Source organism: Zalophus californianus, chromosome 7 (assembly GCF_009762305.2).
Source record: "Zalophus californianus isolate mZalCal1 chromosome 7, mZalCal1.pri.v2, whole genome shotgun sequence".
Taxonomy (NCBI): domain Eukaryota; kingdom Metazoa; phylum Chordata; class Mammalia; order Carnivora; family Otariidae; genus Zalophus; species Zalophus californianus.
In genome coordinates this window covers 137,063,458-137,084,873 of record NC_045601.1, presented here as the reverse complement: position 1 = coordinate 137,084,873, position 21,416 = coordinate 137,063,458, and the positions used below count along the sequence as shown (strand labels likewise).

General features: G+C 42.1%; 1 protein-coding gene across 4 annotated transcripts in view; it reads right to left on the bottom strand.

Moving 5' to 3' along the window:
* Positions 1 to 21,416, bottom strand: part of RNF144B (ring finger protein 144B) — a 138,669-nt gene that overhangs the window by 53,075 nt on the left and 64,178 nt on the right. For 2 of the 4 annotated variants that reach the window (XM_027601267.1, XM_027601269.1), the window contains exon 2: positions 10,089 to 10,290. In XM_027601267.1, the coding sequence (XP_027457068.1) occupies positions 10,089 to 10,253 (165 nt within the window). In that variant the 5' untranslated portion in view covers positions 10,254 to 10,290. Of the gene's footprint in view, positions 1 to 10,088; positions 10,291 to 16,290; positions 16,369 to 19,532; positions 20,341 to 21,416 lie in introns of those variants that run through there. The other 2 variants (XM_027601266.1, XM_027601268.1) reach the window with 2 other exon arrangements.

Here is a 21,416-nt window from a genome sequence, read left to right as displayed (position 1 = left end):
CCTCCCCCGCTTGTGCATGCGCTCTCTCTCTCTCAAATAAATAAATAAAATCTAAAAAAAAAAAGATGAGAACAGACTTACAGGAAATTGGAATAAAGATACAACTACAAAAGAATAAACAGAAAAGCTTTGGTGACTCAGTGGCTGTAAGGGAAAGTTCTCTCACTCCACCCTCACTTTTGCCGGCTCTCTGGTCATGGTTTGCATGTTTGGTCAGACTATCATATTCTGATATGTGGTTTGAAAAATTAAACTTTGGCAAGGTATGCTGTGGAAAAAAAAAAAAAAGAGTCTCCACAACACACCAACACAGATTGCCAACGTACCATCTTTTTATAACCTTCTTTGTGAGAAAGAAATTAAATCTTGTTCCATATTCCAGTACCGCCCCCTTTCCCTGATACCATATGCTTTCCGAAGAGAATATAGAAATGCCCGAAGTACTTGTTCAACGCATGATCAAAGTCAAGAATGTTGTGCAAATAAAGCTCGTTCCAAAAGCCTGTGTCAACAAAAGGGGTGGAGGGGTGGGGAATGAAGTTCTATTTATTAATATCCCCACAATGGATGGAGCACTGTGGGAGAATTTTTAATGAATAATCTTGTCCTAACAGTAAGGTAAGTCTCATTTAAATAATACAGAGCTAAGTGAGTAGAATAAAAATTAAATTTCAACCAGTTTTGTTCTGGAAAGCAGACCAGCACTAACAGGTAGAATTTATATGGAAATAGGTTTCAAATGGACATAGAAGAAAAGATAGCTTAGAACTTTAAATTCTGTAGAGGGGCCTGGGCGGTTATCCTCCTCTTGATTTCGGCTCAGCTCAGGTCATGATCTCAGGGTCCTGGGATCGAGCCCCATGTCAAGCTCCATGCTCAGTGGGGAGTCGGAGACTGTCTCTCTCTCTCTCTCCCTCTGCCCCACCCTCCACTCACATGCACTCTCTCAAATGAATAAATAAATCTTAAAAGAAGAATTAAAATTCTGTAATTGAATAGCCAGTGTCATAGCATGTCCCACTCCTGGAGGTTTTCAAGCAAAATCTCAAGGATCACACTAAAATTAGTAGAGACCTATGTACATGCTAGAGCTGCATTCCAGGCACTAGACTAAATGCTTTACCCAGATTATCTATTGCAATCTTCTCTATAACCTTAGATGATTTATTATTATCCCTATATTCTATAAAAGAAAATGAAGCCTTAGACTACCCAAACACACGAGTGGCTATCATCTGCTGGTCCAAGCCACTATCACCTCTGGTCTGGATTATGGTATTGTCTTCTCTCTAGTGTCCCTGCCTTCATCCTTGGCCCTGTAGTTAATGCTCTATGCAGCAGTCAGGGTGACTGTGATGGTTAATTTTATGTGTCAACCTGACCAGGCCACAGGATGCCCAGATATCTGGGTGCAACATTATTTCTAGGTGGATCTATATGAGGGTGTTTCCAGATGAGACAGGTATTTAAATTGGTAGATGTAGGAAAGCAGACTGCCTCCCCACATGGGTGGGCCTCACCCAATCAGGTAAGAGACTGAATAGACCCACAAGGCAAAGGAAGGGAGAATTCATTCTCTCTGCCTGACTGCATGAGCTAAGACACTGGTCTTCTCCTGCCCTCAGACTGGAACTTACACCAGTGGTTCTCCTGAGGCTAGTCTCCAGCTTGTAGGCAGGAGATCATGAGACTTCACCTCCATATTGCATGAGCAAGTTCCTTATAATAAATCTCTTTATATATACACACATCCATCTATATCTCATACTGGAGAGATGTATATCTATCTCCAGTGGATTTGTTTCTCTGGATAACCCTTATTAACACAGTGATCCATTTAAAACATGGTTAAATCGGGCGCCGGGGTGGCTCAGTCAGTTAAGCATCTGCCTTCAACTAAGGTCATGATCCCAGGGTCCTGGGATCGAGCCCCACATCGGGCTCTCTGCTTAGTGGGGAGGTCTGCTTCTCCCTCTCCCCCTGCCCCTCCCCCTGCTTGCTGTACCTAAACACCAAACACAATCCCAGTTTCGGACCTCCACACTGCTCCCCTCTGCCAAAAACTCTCTTTGGCCAGATACCTACACAGCTTGTTTCCCCCATCCTCCAGGTCTCTGCCCAAGTAATCCCTTATCAGCGAGGCTTCCCTAACCATCCAACCGCCTCCCCTACAGCACTCGCCGTCCCCCTCACCCTGCTCTGTTTTAACTCAGAGCCTCTATCATCATCTGACTTCCATATTTGCTTGTCAGTACCTGGGCTTTGCACTACAGTGTGAGCTATCTGAAAACCAGGCCTTGACTCCACTGTTCAACCACTAGATCTTGACCCTCAGAACTATACATGGCACAATAAATATTTTTGTATATGTGGAAGAAATGAGGCCCAAGCAACCAGATTTGAGACGTAGTCTCGTAGACACCGAACCAGACCACCATCCAGAAAAAGGAGCTACAACAGAGTCACTCAAGCCCACAGAGTTGTGGCTTCCTTTTGCTGCCCTTTCCTCTTGCTACCTTTTACCACTTGCGTTGAATAAGTGAGTGGTGAGCACTAAAGCATGGATGAGATCATGGGTCTAGAAAGCCAGCTCCTCCTTGAATCGTCCCTACTCCGTTTCTCATGCTGTTACAATTTGCTCCCACTTCTCAGATGCTATCTGTCCTGCAGCAGCTCCCTCGGTGGTGGGAAAAAATAGCACCAAAATTTGCATTTCAAATCCGTGACTTGCCTGGTAAATACAACGTTATCACAGCACGATCATCAGAACTCTTGAGTTTGAGCAGTGAGAATACTGAAGTCATTTACAAACAGTGACAGATAAAGCCACTGAAACCCTGACAAAGATAAATTCACTTTACCCATAAGATGAACCACCATACATATATTTTAGTACCAGAAACTAAAAGAATAAGAGAGGGCTTTAAACTGGCCCGGATGACTTCTGTCCATTTCATAGTACTAGAAGACAGGGGAATGCAGAGAACTGGAGAATTTGAAAGGTTCAGGAAAGGCAGGTCACAACCAGAGGGGGGGACAGAAAATTTTTATGACCTTGCTGGCCTGCAATGCCTCATGATTTCTTGAAGTTCCAGACAATTCCCAATAAAAAATACTTAAAATGACATTAGACTATACATATCAAGCCAACAAGTTATTCTATTACTATATGCTTATTGGGGAGAAGTAGCTTTTAAATAAATCGTAGCTTGAGACATTTCCATCTGATCTCTTACATGCATCAGAAATGTGCTGATCTAGTCATGGTTATGATTTTTTTAAGGTTTTATTTATCATTTTTATTTTAATTCCAGTATAGTTCGTGTACAGTGTTACATTAGTTTCAGGTATACAATATAGTGATTCAAAAGCCCCATATATGACTCCGTGCTCATTATGATAAGTGCCCTCCTTAATGCCCTTTATTTCACCCATCCCCCATCCACCACTCCTCTGGTTTATTCTCTAAAGATCTGGTTTTTTTGGTTTGTCTCTTTTTTTCCTTTGTTCACATTTGTTTTGCTTCTTAAATTCCACATATGAGTGAAATCATATGATATTTGTCTTTCTCTGACTGACTTATTTCACTTAGCATAATACCCTCTTGCTCCATCCATGTTGTTGCAAATGGCCAGATTTCATTCTTTTTGAAGGCTGAGTCATATTCCTGTGTGTGTGTGTGTGTGTGTGTGTGTGTGTGTGTGAGTGTGAGTGTGTGTGTGTGGGTGGGTGGGTGTGTATCACATCTTCTTTATCCATTCATCTATCAGTGGACACTTGGACTGCTTCCATAATTTGGCTATTGTAAATAATGCCTCAATAAACATAGGATCATATCCTTTCAAATTAGTGTTTTCATACTCTTTGGGTATATACCCTCTTCTGTTCACTTTTAAAGTTATATTGCTTTTCCTCTAAGTCCTACTTTTACCTCTTCGGTTGAAGCACCCAGCCATCAGCCAATCTTTGGACAAATCCAACAGAGAAACCTCTCTCTCTATCCTAACTGTGAGTCTGTGGGTGTCTCAGAATAGTAGTAAGGCTGAAAACACCTATATAGCCATCTTTTTATAAAAGGCTAATGAGGAAGACAGTCAAGTCTTTACAGGATTTCCTTTCTCTAAGGCAGTTATGAAACACAGAACAGCTCAGCATACCGACGGAACTTAGGAAAGAAAGGAGTAACAATGCCAACTTATCAGAGACTTGGCACTGCGCTAGGGTCTGCACTGGGGTTCCCACCTGATGCCTCACACAATGCTCTCAGATCGGCATGATCTTCCCCTACCTCCCTCCACCCTCCAGGGGAGGACAACTAAGGTTCAGAGAAGCCAAAGATGTGGCCCAAAGTCACACTCATGGATGGCGAAGCCTGCCCCTGAGCCTCAGGGGTCTCCCTCCCTCTAAATCTGCGTGGTTCACCACCACTGGAAAGGGAACATGGAGGTGGTAGTAGAAAGAGAGCGTTCCTTCCGAAACCCTACCGTAGATATCAGTTAGAATCCAGGAAAGAACCATCGCAGGTTCTCGGCTTCCTTTGAAAGTTGCCACCCCGTGTGGGCACACAAGTGAGCACAAGTAACACAAACACACACACACGCACACGCACACACACACACACTGGCACACGCATGCACTGCAACTCTTTCCAAACTGTAAATGTCTCCCGGGCCATATGTGGGCTTTTCTTAAAGGTCACTCAACAGGCCCCAAGGAAAAGAAGGGCTTGGTCTAAAAAGTTTTATATTTCCTCTCACTTTTTTAAACATTGGAAAATCCATTTGGCTCACAGAAATGAATAGTAAAAGGAGTTCTAACTACTTAGAGCCAACAAAATGTAATGGAAAAAAGGCAAGAATATGGCTGGACATTATTTTCTTTTTGCTCAGCACATCCTGTCTGCAAACTGAAAGGTAAATAGGCCATGCCCAACATACCGACTCTTTTCAGGTGAAATTATCTAGGTTATGAAAACAAGCAACAACTGTGTTTCCATTATTCTTTAATTCATGGCGGACAGAAATACCTTCCAAAATAAATCAGAGAGGCAAAAATTGCTCACCAGGGAGCAAACCCACAAATTTTCCCTCCTTTGGTAACTGACTTTTGTGAATTTTTTTTTTCCAATTGAATTATAATGGTGTGGTATTATCTGAAAGAGTATGGTGCAAATGCCAGAAAAGGAAATTTTGAATTTTCATGTTTGGGTTATTTAAATCCACAGGAGAAAGGGAGAGAGAGAGAGAGAGAGAGAGAGAGAGGGAAGGGAAGGGAGGAGAGAGAGATTTTGCATACCATTAGTTAGTAGACTAACATCCCCGAGATACTTACCCTTCAAGGGCAAGAACAAGTAATTTCGCAACACCTCTCTCCATAACCCCAAAATATCAACTTCTTTGGCTCCATAATGCACCTCATGATCTATGAGTTCAGTCATGCTAATGAGAGCTATGCCCATTTCTGTCCTGTACAGACTTCCTTGCTTTATACTACACTTTCTTTTGTATATGAAAGCTGAGCAGTCTAACAGAAACCATCCTCAGAAACAGAACACACGAAGTCTCCTTTAACAAGAAACTACCTATACTGATGGAGTATCCGAAGCAACATCCATCCCATTCTGTTCTCTGGATGTCATTTAAATCAAGAATTACCTACAAGTAAATGATTTAAAGCAGCATTTTCCAGTGCACAAATTGTGGGGAAGTGAGTGGGTATTCCACTAAAAAGGTGGCAGGATCAAATGGAAATGCCTCCTCCGGAGAAGTTAAGCAGGGTCCCCTTGCTTTTCTTTTAACCACAAGATTTCAGAGCCTCTCGAGTGCATCATGTCCCCTCTAAGAAGAGAAAGAGAGAACATACCCAGTTTCTGAGCTAATCCGACCTTGGAGCACTCTATTCAAGGATCATTGTGTTTTGCGGAGCTGGAGTTCCACAGAATACACGTGGGTTGGTGGCACCTATTTAAAGGCCAGATCTCCCGAAAGATAAGGAATGAGCTGGCTCACATCCAATGGTCAAGTCGGACACTCCACATCTCCCCATACTGCTTCCCCAGGGCACACTGGTCTTGGAAACAGAAAGAACTAAAGCTCACTGCAACCTGGTCAGGGATACTTCTTAGGGAAAACAGGACAAGAGTAAAAGGTATAAAAAGTTTTATTAAATCTATGAAAGTAGGGGCGCCCGGGGGGGCTCCGTCGTTGAGCGTCTGCCTTCGGCCAGGGTCCTGGGATCGAGCCCCGCGTCGGGCTGCCTGCTCCGCGGGAAGCCTGCTTCTCCCTCCCCCACTCCCCCCGCTTGTGTTCCCTCTCTCACTGTGTCTCTCTCTGTCAAATAAATCAATAAAATCTTTAAAAAAAATAAATAAATCTATGAAAGTATACTGGATCCAGCAGGAGGACCATTCCACTTGATCAGCCTCCTAATGAGGAGGGGAGGGAGAATTATCTCAGCAAAACTGTTTTAAAGACATGGAATGCACAAGATGTCTTTCCCAGCCAATAATTAGGAGATGTCATCCAATCATATTTAAAGCTGGAAATTAATAGTATACGCCCTATTAAAAAATGTCACAAGGGGCCCCTGGGTGGCTTAGTCTGTTAATTGTCTGCCTTTGGCTCAGAGCATGATCTCAGGGTCCTGGGATCGAGCCCCTGCGTCGGGCTCCCTGCTCAGTAGGGCGTCTGCTTCTCCCTCTCCCTCTGCCCCTCCCCCCCCCCGCTCATGCTGTCTCCGTCTCTCTCTCTCTCTCAAATAAATATATAAAATCTTCAAAAAAACAAAGTCACAAATTTCTTTTCAGCCTTGAAAACACAAAACACACTCGATATCTTTAATATCAATATTTAATACCTAATACTTAAGGGCAAACTAAAATCTGGGGGATCAGGGGCGCCTGGGTGGCTCAGTTGGTTGAGCGACTGCCTCTGGCTCAGGTCATGATCCCGGAGTCCCGGGATCGAGTCCCACATCGGGCTTGAGTCTGCTTCTCCCTCTGACCCTCCCCCATCTCATGTGCACGCTCTCTCTCTCTCATTCTCTCTCTCAAATAAATAAATAAAATCTTTAAAAAAAAAAATAAAAAATAAAATCTGGGGGATCAGACACATCCTTTAATAGCTTTTTAAAAGAAGAAATAAAAGGTCTAAACAATAAAAAGTTAGAGTAGTATTTCAGGTGAGTCTGATGCCAATTGCAAATTTGCAGACACTAATGTAATCAAGTACATGCAGCTTTACTGTTTTGGTAGATCACAGGGAACGGGGTATTAGGAAGCCAGGGAAGGTTAATGTTTATAGGCACAAAAAGTTCCAGACTTGGAGGGATATCAAAAATACCAAGCCATTTGACGTTCTGGTTTGGAGCATTCCCTCCCCAACAATGAGGAAGTATGATTGCAGATGACGGAATAATCTAATTGTGCTAATGCCTACCGTCAAATTGCCAAAGGAGAACTGAGAAGCCGCTGTGGTGTTTTTAACTGGGAACTAAGAGCTCTTGCAACAATGCTTGTGACATGATCAGATACCACGTACGTGTGTGTGTGTGTGTGTGTGTGTGTGTGTGTGTGTGTGAGAGAGAGAGAGAGAGAGAGAGAGAGAGAGAGAGAGACAGAGAGAGAGAGAGACACGCTGGGGCACACACAAACTGGAATCTTGAACTGCTTAGTCTCGTTGCAAAAACTCAATTCCAGATCCTGCTTTTTCAACATCAGTCATCCCGAGAAAAAAATTTCCATCCTGCCTTTAACCAAGCGTTGCTTCTGACTCATTTGTTTCAAGGATTAGGCAAGGGTCCAAAACATAGGTGAGAAAGTCAGAGAAATAATCCCTCCAGAGGCACGGCCCTCGGCAGCAAAGCAAAACCAAAGGAAACTGAAGCCACCCCTGGGTGACAAGGTCACTTCCTTAAGCAACACAGGCTGCCGAGAAGAGGAGGAACCAGCACAGATGTCAGCAAGGCCTCGTCCCGACACCCGACGAGAAATGCAATATCTCCGACCTGAGCTCCCCCTCCCTCGCCCTGCTCTGCTTCTTCCCAAAGCCCTATTACCCAATCCTGTATAACTCGCCCATTTATTATGTTTATTGTTTCTTATGCAACTGCCTTTGATCGAATGCAACCTCCTAAGAGAAGGATCTCTGCTGGGTTTTGTTTCTTAAACTCCTAAGTCCCAGTGCCTGGAACAGTTCCTGGGACATGGTACGGCTCAGTGGGGACCGAATGATCAAATGGATAAACAATACTCCTCACTGTCATCTTTGGATCTCAGAATTGGAGACCTGAGGGAAGGATTTTAGTCACTTTCCTTTTACCTAAAAATATTCCCAAGGCTTTTCCCTACCCTAATCCTTAATCCAAAAAAAATTTTTTAATTGATATACACAAGCTTGAGAACATGTCGTGTTGATTAAATTAACTAAGCAGAAAGAGATGGAACAAAATTTATTTCACCTTAACTTGTTATCTGTTTGGTTTTTTTTAAAGTATGCTTAGTAAACATAGCTCTTGATAAATGATTCTACTTCCTTAACGATTCCTTTCTCCTTGCTCCCCTTGATATAAGCACTGGTCACCGTAACTGAACAATTCAATTTCCTTCTCAAGTCAGGGCATTAAACCCGCCTTTGTCTGGTGATTATTATACTTTTTGTATAATAAATATTAACAGTCTGCCCATATAAGGCCCACCAAAGCAAAGATAAATGGTAAATATTGTAACTCAGGCATCAGGCCTCTGCCATGCCGGATCCCAGCATGCATCCCGCATGAGTCTTAATCCATGTTCGGTTTAAAAGTGTAGTTGATGCAAATACAAACAGGAGAGAGGCAGGTAACATAAACAGAGGAGGGACGCCTGGGTGGCTCAGTCGGTTGAGCATCCGACTCTCGGTTTCAGCTCAGGGCATGCTGTCACGGGTCGCGGCATTGAGCCCTGTGTCGGGCTCTGTGCTGGGCGTGGAATCTGCTTGGGGTTCTCTCCCTCTGACCCTCTCCCCACCTGCGTGCTTGTTCGCTTTCTCTCTTTAAAATAAATAAAAAGAAATCGTAAATAAATAAATTTTAAGATCATTTAAGGCCCAGAGTAGCTATATCTTACCACTTTTTCATTTTCTCATGAAATACCCCAACTGGGGATCCAAACACGGTCCATGAGCATCCATTTGCAACTCTTATTTAAAGCCTCAGCTCAGAGATCACTGCCACCAGGATGTCCCTCCCACCCCCACGTGGGTGAGACGTTCCTTTGGTACATCGAGCTTCCCCTGATTTCACTAAACTCGAATGGCTCCTTCAATGTGTCCATCTTCCCTGTGGGAAGCATCTCATTCACCGCTATATTCCCAACATCCAGCAGAGTCCCTGGTACATGGTAGGAGCTCAAAAGATGTTTGAATAAATGAAAATTTGAGTAAAACCACCTGGGTTCATGCTTCTAGCAGCCACTTTGAATCTATCAGCCTGTTTCCTATCTTCACACGTTAACAAATCAACCTTCAGGGATCCGTATGATCAAGGTCACAGACATTGATATCAAGTGTCAGAATAAAAGAGACAAGCCCATTGCCTGGAGATCTACTGGCTTCTCTTGTTTATGACAAATAAGTACCATCCGGCATACTGGGAAAATAGAAAGAAAAAAAAAAAGAAGATATGACAAAGTCAAAGAGTTAGATCTCGTGTGCTTTGTAGAAGATGAGCAAGTCTATGCAAGAAAATTCAGTAAATGGCTACCTGCTTTCTCCATCGTTCAAAATACCTGACGAACGTCTTACAGATGGCAGTTCACTAAGACATGTTAGAAATATTTCTATTTTGTTCCTTGCCTAGTCCTTGAAGAACAGATTCTGCTTATTGAACCAATAATTAAATTTCACACATACATTATCCTTTGCCTCAAAACCAGTAAATACCAGATTTACCACTCTAGATACTACCCGGAGACAGAGCCAAAGGTGGAAGCGCTCTCTAAGACAGAAGGCTGTTGTCGCAGACGGAAGCTGGTCCCGTCCTCTCACAGTGCTGCCCCCAACCCCCGTCTGTATTTTCTCACGCTCACGATGAAAGCATCAAGGAAAACTCACAGCTGTGCAGAAGAGGCAGCGGCATTCCTGGAGTGTGGTCATCTTGTCCAGGGACTGTTCACACAGGCAGAGCTTGCAAGTGACAAGGGGAGCCGGAGCCAAGTCTCCCGCCGTCGGATTTTCGGTGCTCATGGTGAGATGCTGGAACCTGCCACCTGAGCCCATCAGCCTGTCCCTGGCATTCTTCAGGCCTCCTCAATCCCTACAGGAAGGTCCAAAGCAGAAAATATTACAGTCATTCAGACAGCTGAATATTATATTCATTCAACACATTTGGGGCCCACCAGGGCAAACCTTCACCTTCCACGCTGTCTAGGCACACAGCAAAGGCCTTTCTCAGAACTGTGGGCTCCAGAGCTTGGCACCTTGGCAAGGAGCTTCTGGCGTCCTGACATTTACAGCCTCACCACCCTGCCTCCTCTCGTGTAAATTACAGGAATGAAAAGACCACAGGGAACAAACACACCATTTAGGAGTTGCATCGCTACAATCCAACAGATTAAAAAAAAAAAAAAAAAAAAAGACACTTGAAAATAGGACATCACTCAAAAAAATTAAACAAGGAATTACCATATGACCCAACAATTCTACTTCTCGGTGTACACCCAAGAGAACTGAAACCAGGATGCAAACAGATACTTGCACACCCAGGATCCTAGCACCATTGTTCACAACAGCCAAGAGGTGGAAACTACCCAAATGCCCATCAAGAGATGAATGGATAAACAAAATGTGATATAAACATCCAATGGAATAGTATTCAGCCTTAAAAGGGAATGAGACTCTGACACACGCTACAGTATGGATGAATCTTGAAGACGTTATGGTAAGTGAAAGAAGCCAGACCCAAAAGGGCAAATATTGTGTGATTCCATCAATGTGAGGTACCTAGCAAGTCGAATTCATAAAGTAGAAACGTGGGGCTGGGACAGCGGAAACAGAGAGTTAGTTACCATTTCACGGGTACAGAGTTTCTGTTGGAAAGATGACAAAGTTCTGCAAATGGATAGTGTGATGGGTGCACAAGACTGTGAGTGTGCTTCATGCCACCAAATTACACACTTAAAATGACTGAAAGGGTAGGTTTTACGTCATGTATATTTTATACCAATAAATTTTTTTTCAACAGGGCATTAGTGTTAATTGTGTTCCTTCACATACGTCATTTCATTTCAACTTTTGCAACCATGAGGATCATTTCCTTCATTTCATAGATGAATTGAGGTCCTAAGAAGTTAAATAATCTGCCAAAGTTCTCAGAGCTTGGATATAGCAGAGCAAAATTCAAACCTCCATCTTCTGAGACCAAGCCCAGTGCCTGGTCCATTACGTCATAGCTGCCTCACAAGCAGGTATTACATGGAGGGATGGAACAAGGAGAGAGAGGAGGAGGAAGGGGTAAGGAGAGAGGGATAAAAAAGAGAGAAAGAGACAAAAAGCCCATGACTTCAAGTACCATAAGGTCACTGAAACTGTAGAGAGTGAAATCTATCTCCAAACATGGCATGACTATAGAAAGGATTTTTCTACAATGAAAAATAAAAAGTAGAGCTGAAGCCTTTCCGCTTGTTTTTATTCAGATGATCTTTAAAAGAGGTAAAATAATTGTGAAAATAATCTATAGTTCGGATATCAAGAAATTCCAGGGGCGCCTGGGTGGCTCAGTCGTTAAGCGGCTGCCTTCGGCTCAGGTCATGATCCCAGGGTCCTGGGATCGAGCCCCACACCGGGCTCCCTGCTCAGCGGGAAGCCTGCCTCTCCCTCTCCCGCTCCCCCTGCTTGTGTTCCCTCTCTCGCTGTGTCTCTCTCAGTCAAATAAATAAATAAAATCTTAAAAAAAAAAAAAAAAGAAATTCCACGTTCTAATTAAAGAGAAGCAAAATCCTAAAGTTCTTACTATTTTAAAAGACTGTGGCCAATTCTAATAAATTTGGCCACAGAAATCATTGTAAACAGCCTCTCCCCCTACCAGAACCAGACCCTTTCTGTCCCCATTTTTGGGCAAAAGAAATTACATGTTTGGCATTTGTTACATAGCCCCACAGTGACTTACGTCTCAGTGTATAGGTACAAAAGTACAAAATCAAGGGAGGGCAAGACAAATTGGATTGGATAGAAGGAAAAAATATCTATGAGATCTAACTGCACTATCTTAATGTCATACCAGAAAGAATCAATAGTTACTAACTCTACTAACCTGAAATATTCAAAGTTTTTCACCTACTCCCTGAGTAGTAGTAGACTTCTAGGATTAAAAATAAATTTGAATAGGAAGCTAACCAATGATTGGCTTGATAATATTTCTTGAGAAAGGCCCAATAAAGGTTCAAGACATGGTGTTCTTATTTGGTTAACTATTAACGAGCTCTCATCCAAGAGCAAATCAACATGCCTATCAAATTCAGTGTTTTGAAGTTAAAAAAAAAAATCTCTCTCTTTAGGGTCAATAAGGAGTAAAAATGAGTGATTTTTGCCTCTCTCTTCTTCCCAGTTTATGCAAAGACAACTATCACCTGTTTGTTTCTCCAAGACACTGTATTTTAACTACACTGGAATTAAAATGTCAAAACTTAATACAATTTTAGAAGGAGGAGGAGGGGGAGGAGGGAGGAAGAAGAAGAAGAAGAAAGGAGAAGGTAGAAGAAAGAAGAAGAAATGCCGCCAGCAAATGCTTCCTGAGGAGGGAAGACAGGAATGACACAGGCTGAACCACCCAACCCCACAAATGTCAATTACATGAAGAGCCCATTTGGAGGAAGCAGTTATGAATAGGTAGATCGTACTGTTCCAATCTAACAGGAGATCTAGGTATTCTTCAACAAAGTCAATTATTTTACAGTCTCAACCTGTATTATTTTTAATTTTTTAATGTAATCTCTACCCCCAGTGTGAGGTTCGAACTCATGATCCCAAGACCAAGAGCTGCATGCTCTACCGAGCCAGCCAGTTGCCTCGATCTTATTTTTTAGAAAGACACATGTAACACTTGAGAAACGAAGACATAATTGACTACTTCTTAGATTATCTCTTAGCAATAGTCTTTTGAAGGCAGAACTAGAATCTGTGTTCATTGTGACCATCTGAAACATAATCTTGTCTCTCGCCATATACACATTAAGTGTTCACTCCTTACTTTGTGAGTTACAAATCAGTTATAAAAATATAAAAGTATCTATCACCTCCAAAAGTTTCCTCCTGCCCCCCTTATTTATTATTACTTGTGTGCGTGTATTTGTGGTAAGAACACTTCACATAAGATCCACCCTCTTAGCAAATGTTTAAGTATACAATATAGCATTGTTAAATAGAGGCATTATGCTGTTCCCCAGGCATATATTTATCTTCTCACTCATCAAGTTGTCTACAGTAAATATGTACAGCTTCTTGTCTGTCAATCATACCTCAATAAAGTAGTTTACTATATGTATACAACTTTTTAAAGTATATGTTATATATAAAAATATTTTTATGACAAAAGCCTTTTCCAAAGCAGAGACCTGTCTTGTTAAAACCACAGCGACAAAAATTCCAAGCATTCCAAACAAGGCGGTGCTTGTGACTGAGACAGAGGAAGGAGGTCACATATTTCATCTCTTTGAGATGTGAGCAATCCAAAATGATTCTTCAAAAATAAGCGATTTATTTTTCTGGGCGCCATAAACAGCAATTCCCTAAAGTGATGGCATTCAAACATTTGTGAAGCAATGGAATTCTACAAAAACACAGTCTTAAGTAAACTGCCACCATGGGAAGGAAATAAGGTGGCCCAGTGTTGGTGGAAGCAGTATCGGGAGCACTGCGCCAGGTCCCCTGGACCTCCCCCTTAGCAGCCTCCCAGGCACCACCATGGAAGCTGGCGGCTTTGCCAGGGACAGTTGGAAACCAGCTTCTTGGTTTTTCACTCTGGGCAAAATCAATAATGAACGTTTTAAAAATGAACAGCACATAGGGAGTGCTTCATGAAGAAAAAAAGAGCATCAAACAAAAAATCTCTTCCCCGGGGACACCTGGGTGGCTCAGTCAGTTAAGCATCTGCCTTCGGCTCAGGTCCAGGGTCCTGGGATCGGGGAGTCTGCTTCTCCCTTTGCCGGCCGCTCCCCCTGCTCATGCTCGCTCTCTCTCTCTCTCTGCTCAGGTCCAGGGTCCTGGGATCGGGGAGTCTGCTTCTCCCTTTGCCGGCCGCTCCCCCTGCTCATGCTCGCTCTCTCTCTCTCTCTCTCTCTCTCTCTCACACACACACAAATAAATAAATAAAATCTTTAAAAAAAAAAAAAAAGGAAATCCTTTTCCCATTGATTCATTACATATAGAGCTCTCCAAGCAATCATCAGGAGAATCCTGAAGTTCTCTCCCTCAAGATGTTGGTGAATGGCTCCCAGGTGTCCTAGCAGTCTTCCATTTATGTCTTATTGGGATTCCTCCATCTCTGGCATGGAACCACCAATAGTAGAAACTCACCGGCCCATCCAAACCACGGGCTCATGGCATGAACCTAGAGGGGGTGTCCAAAGGAAGGTGACCACACCCCTGCAGCTCCTGAACCTTTCACAGGACTATACCTTCACAGGTACATGGACAATCCACACCCACTCCCCGTCCAGAGAGCCGGTAATTCCTTCTCACTAGCTTGCCCAACTTGTTCTGCCTCATACCTCATGTTTTACCTAAAATAAGAAAGGGACTTAAACGTTCCACACTGCCCCCCGCCTTGTTTTAAAACAGTAACAATTATAACTGCATTTATAATTATTACAAATGTGACCGAGCCTCTTATTGGGTGTCAAGAACCCAATGAGAAAAGAATTTTGGCAGAGCACACAAGGGGTATATTGGGGGTGGGGACGGACAGCTGCCTTTAGGTTTGAACTTTTTAAAGTTGGGGCAGGGTTGGGGGTGGGGGGCAGTGAGAGCGGACTTCACCCATAAGTATCACTTGCTTAAATATAAGCAGCCATGTAACAGGGCAGATGGGTTGGGGCATGCAAGCAAAGAAAGCCCCCCCTCTAAAACATCTGATTTTGCACCAAATTATCAAGAAAGGGGAACCAGCAGTTCTACCTAGCCTGTCTCCGTACTATAAAGTGTTCATTATGTGAGAAGCTACTACTATCTGATAGGAAAGAAGAGAAAAGTCACTTTTCCCCTCATGTGTTTTTGTTAGAATTGCCAAGGAATACTTCACAAACTATGCTGGAAGCACAGGATGTATAAGGAATTTTCATATTCCGCTGGCAGCCTGAAAAAGCAATCTGCTCCAAAAATGCAGAGGGTTGGAGAGCCAACATTTGAAGTATTTTTAACTAATGCAGTTTACGTCTGTTTCACTACCCAAAATCACGGCAATTATTTCATTGCACAAAAAGATAATGCAGTTGGAAGGGATAATGTTTCACCAGGATACTTATCTAGTTGTCCAGGAATTTTTACACCATTCAGCAAAAACTGTAAAATTTAGATAAATGGATAAAGCACAATTAAGGAGACTAAAAGAAGGAGAAAGTGGACAAAATGAATCAACTGGATATTATCGATGTAACAGAATATTTATGTAAAAATCCAGCTGATCTGTGCTGAGGTCCTAATTCTAAACTATGCTATGAAAGTCTAAGATTTACTCAAGAACAAGGGATAAAACAGAAGAGACGCATGAATACTCTCAAAATGTTTACTTGCCCATGTAGGACACTGAGTCATTCCTGTGAGGTAGCTGGAATAAAAGCTATGAATGCATGACTCAGGGAGGGCTAACAAAGGGAAAGGTTTTCAAGAAGGGTAGGTGCTGGGGAAGGTAAGGCTGAAGTGTTGCCTTTATAATGGAGAGATTTTCTCAGGAAGCCAATACTCTTAACAGAGTAGAAAGATACAGCAATCCAGAGATTCCATCTCTGCCTTCTTAGGCAAGCTCTCCCAATACCAACCGAGAATGACATGTCAGGCAACCTACTCAACAAAATCTGAAAATTAGTATCGTGTTGACCTTGGCACTTCTGCCTAATACAATTATTTATTTCGCTGCTAGTTCATGTCCTTAACAGAAGCTATTAATGACTCAAATAGTACTGACTGAGTCTAGTGAAGTGCTGGCCATTATCAGCCAATAGCCATTTCTACCCTAAATACAGTCTGGAATGAAAGGTAGACCAGCTGGCTGGTACAGCAGCCAGAACAGTGGGTATTAGTGTTTGGTGAGGCAAGGACTTACGGTAGACCTCCATAGTGGCCAGTCCTGTGGTTCTCCTCTCTGCTTGCATCTTTGACCCACTCTCTGGTCATTCAAGGTCTAGAGGAACCAGTACAAATCCAGTAATATCAGAAAAACAGAAATATTTTATATCTAATTATTTTTTTACAAGAATAATGCTCAAGGCCAATGAGTAGATGCCTGGCATCACATAAAGGACACTTTATCATTATTTGCAAAAATAGATTAGACAGTATTCTCTAGTATGAACAAATCTAAGAAATACTTAATTCTTAAATGTGATGGAAGTAAATATTCACTCTGGCCTTGTGAGTTCACAGTATTGTTGTAGAAGACTGTTTACCATTGTGCCTCATGTGCTAGGAAAGGCGAGCCCGGTATTCTTACCCCCTGCTTCTCGGCCTCATTCAGAGGAAACCAGGAAATGAAAAAATACTTCGGTCTGTAATTCCTTAGCTTTAACATCTTTATCTCAACAGTTACCAGGATGGAAATAAGACTATAAATGTGTAACCTGGAAACTGCTATCTTCTAAAAATGGAACTGACGTGCAAATATATCCCTATTAACTATCACACAGGTAAAAAGGACAGACACTCCATTAGGAGGAGCTTTTTTTGTTTGTTTGTTTGTTTTGTTTTGAATTTTATTTTATTATATTAGGTTAGTCACCATACAATACATCATTAGTTTTTGATGTGGTGATCCACGATCCATTGTTTTCGTATAACACCCAGTGCTCCATACAGTACGTGCCCTCCTTAATACCCATCACCAGGCTAACCCATCCCCCCACCCCCCTCCCCTCTAAAACCCTCAGTTTGTCTCTCAGAGTTCATCGTCTCTCATGGTTCGTCTCCCCCTCCGATTTCCCCCCCTTCATTTTCCCTTCCTTCTCCTAATGTTCTCCGTGTTATTCCTTATGTTCCACAAATAAGTGAAACCATATGATAATTGACTTTCTCTGCTTGACTTATTTCACTTAGCATAATCTCCTAGGAGGAGCTTCGTAAATATTAGCAAGTATTGTTTCTAAACAGTCTCCTTGCTATTTGAAATTAGGTTATGTATAAAGTCTGGTACAGCTATTAATAAGATCTAATTTTCTTCCAGCTTTATTGAGGTATAATTGAAATACAACATTGTATAAGTTTAAGGGATACAATGTAATGATCATACATATGTGTGGGTATATTCCTATCTGTCTACACATGTTTCAAAATGATCACCACGATAAGGTTAGTTAACACATCCACCACCTCAGACACTTACCATTTTTTTTTTATGGTAAGAATGATAAGATCTAATTTTTCTATTTTTTTCCTACAAAATATATAGGAGAAATATGTGGAAAGATTTGTGGACATAATGGCCAACGAAGTGGATGACACTGTGAAAAGCTAATTCTCTAAATCCTACAGAGTACAGGCATCTGGGATGGCAAATTTTAACATGTGCAAAATGCCGATCCTTCTAAAACATACATTTCTTTTTTCTTGCCTTCTTTCCATGTTCTCATTACCACTATAGGGAAAGGCCCAGGAGGAGAAAATCCATTCCCGGCTTTTCTAACAATAAAAACTTATCAAAGAAGGTAGGAATGAACATGAGAATAAGAGCTCAATGATATTTTTGGCATTGTAATTTCACATTCATCATGGTAACTCCCTCCTCGACACCACTGTGCCCTGCCCACCCCGTTTTTTAATCAATGGTTCCCCTGCCTCCCACAATTATTCATACAGCCCTGCTGAATAATTTTCCTCCCCCTGCCTGGCATAACAACAAAGCTCAGAAGCAGGAAGGAACGCCACTTAAAGGCAGGTCAGACAATGATGTAATTAACAGAGCAAGGAGAAGTGTTATTTCAGAAAGCCCCATAGAGCAAGAGATGGGCTGATTTCTTGGGTCAACACATTACCAGGAAGCTATAGTGGCTAAAGCACAAATAGCTAAATCAAAATGTTTTCTCCAAGTGAATAAAAACACATGTATATATTACCCTGCCTTGTGAAAGTTAAAAGTTTCATACAGAAATTTTAATTAGAAACAAATTTAAAACCGGTTTAGGAGAGGACTCCCTTCCATCCCACGCTAAACAAGGGGCAGCATGTGTATTTTTGTACGCCTTTGCCAAATCAGTTTCTTAAAAAATCAATAATGCAGGAAACCGAGTCAACCCACAAAGAACTGAATTCTGCATGTTAGATGCTAGGGATGTAAAGGTAGTTAAACCCAGACCCAGCTTACAAAGAGTAAACTAGTGGAGGAGGTTGTTAACAGATAGTTTTATATATAATAATACACAGGACAATTTGTGGGTTTATAGCTTCAGCCATAAGTCCAGCAAAGAGACAAATGAGAGATGTCTTGTTCTATCTTCCCCCAAAGACAAAGAACCAGTTGATTAAAGGCCTGGGACTCAAACTCATGACTGCAGAGGAACTGGAAACCAGTAAGACATGGCTTTCAGAGTATGTTCTTTAACAGATGCTACAAGTCATGTGATCCACAATCTCTCCAGCTGTGAATAAGAGAATATTTCACCGAAGTCATTGTGTTTTTCAGTTCAAGGACGGAGGTCTTATCACATACGAGAAGTTTCTCATTCTGTGTTGCAAAAACATTGGCCACTTCTCTCTTTAATATATTATATTAGTCTTCTGTGTTGTTAAAACTGCAGTGTGAGGCATTGGGTTTAGAAGTACACATCGACCGAGCAAATGCAAATGCCAAAGTTAATAAAAATAGAACATTAGTACAAAATCTCCCACATATACCTAAAGGTGAACAAGCAAATTAAAATTTAAATAATTAAGTTAACTTTGGTGCTGTTATGCTCCTTCAAGTTACTTAATGCTTGGATGACATATGGGAAACATTATCCAAAAAAAAAAAAAGAAAAATGCCAAGATGAAAAGCCTCTAACATACTCAGGTAAAACAACACGAATTAAAAACTGCCACTCCAGGGCGCCTGGGTGGCTTAGTCGTTAAGCGTCTGCCTTCGGCTCAGGTCATGATCCCAGGGTCCTGGGATCGAGCCCCACATCAGGCTCTCTGCTCCGCAGGAAGCCTGCTTCTCCCTCTCCCACTCCCCCTGCTTGTGTTCCCTCTCTCGCAGTCTATGTCAAATCAATAAATAAAATCTTTAATAAAACAAACAAACACAAAACTGCCACTCCAGAGCAATGTCACTTCCAAGCTTACACCAATTCCTTCAGGACAGAGGGCGTATCTTACCCATCTTTCTCCATCTTCAGCATCTAGCCCACACCTGGCAAACAGTCAGTAGTCACTCGATCCCACAGTGGACAATTTCTTTCCAAGCGCATGGAGAAGAGAGAATATTAAAGGCCTGACTCTCATGTGCATTCCCTTCCAGCAAATCAAAGTCTAAAAATATTGATAATTTACAACAGCTAAGGAGCTTCTATAAATTCAGGTGGGCATCCCTAGAAAACAAAGTCTCAGGACTCAGGAGCTATGGCTGCAGATGCCTACTCCCCAAAGCTCAAGGTGGAAAGCATGATTTGTGTGGCATCTTGGCTCCTTCCCCATATCCAAAATAATCAGTTGCACAAAGCAAGTTTAGTCCCAAAACTATTTGGACTTTGTTCCTCCACCAACATCTGGGTTCAGCATGATTCCTGACCTCTACCTCAAACTGGTGATTTCAAACACGAAGAACCTCACTCAATGAGAAAGTAATGCTGTAAGTCAAGGCCAGGGGAAACACGGAAGCCAGAATTCGCAGAAACACCACGGAGCAATGACTCTGATGTCCTAATAAATGTTCCTAAATACCTAAAATATTAAAACTGCTTCTCAAAAACAAACATTTAAATATACTTTCTCAGATTAAAAGGACTCATATTGTTGAAAAGAAAGATCGTTTTCAGGAAGCTAAATGGTTATTATATAGATGAAATAAGCTTTTTTTCTTTTCAGACAGAGCATAACTTTTCTCTCTGCTGTCAAGTTTGCCTCAGAAAACCTGGTTCACAATCTGGGAGACCCAAAAACTAATTATTAAACACACACACACACACACACACACACACACACACACACACACACACACAAAACGACGTGTCTTAAACTGACCTAGTTTGGAAGTCTGGATGCCTTTAAATTGCCAATGAACTGAAGCCATTCATGAGAATGGAGCTTTTGAATGCTGAGAATGTTCTGTGGGGCTCAGCGCAAAAATATTTGGCATAGATGGCTGTAAATATTTGTAAAACTCTGGGTAAATGTACAGTGTTTGACCACACTCACACCTCACTTCCAGCACAGTAGTGCGGGAGAAAGTTATCCAGGGTGACTCGTTGGGGTTTTTTTTTGGGGGGGGGGTTTGTTTTCTTATTTGTTTTAAGTAAAAAGTCAGGCAGCCCGATTCTGCTACTCTGACATCTTTTTTATACTTACATTCTCTATACCCAGTTACCTTGTATCTGTTTACTCATCAAGACAGTTTCAATTAGTCAGAGGCTACTTTAGAAACAGAAGGGTTTTTCTCTTTCCTATTTTTCCACGTGTGTGTCCACCACAAAGAAAAAAAGACCAGTCGCAGGTGTGCAAGGGTAAAAACAGGAGGTGTGTGACAACGTGGCCTTGGATTTAACACAATTATCTCAGTGTGGCCCACGGGTCTGCTACATAGACCTTTCTTGCCCCCTCCACCTCTTCCTCAAGAGAGTTTCAGAAATACTTGAGGGGCCACTACTTATGAACAGGACTAAGGCTCTATGCATAAGGGAAGGGAGGACAGAGTCTGGAGAAGGAGGGATCCACAAAGCAGTGGGATGCGAAAGGGACCAGGAGGCTCATCCCATGAAAACTGCAACAGCCAGATACTTTAATTGGCCAGCAACTCAGTGAAGACTGGCTGGGTTCCTTTGGCCTCCTACCCACACCCTAAGAACTGAGTCATCTCTAAGTTCATTTATTTTGCTTCTGGGCCTAGGACCCCCCCCAACCACCACCACCACTACCACCACCAATCTGCTGCTTCAGAAATGTTAGATACATTGTTCTATAATTCAGACCTTGCAGTGTTCAAATAAACATCCAGAAATGCCACATTACAGAAACACAGACAGTCCTATGGGGACCCCCAGCTAA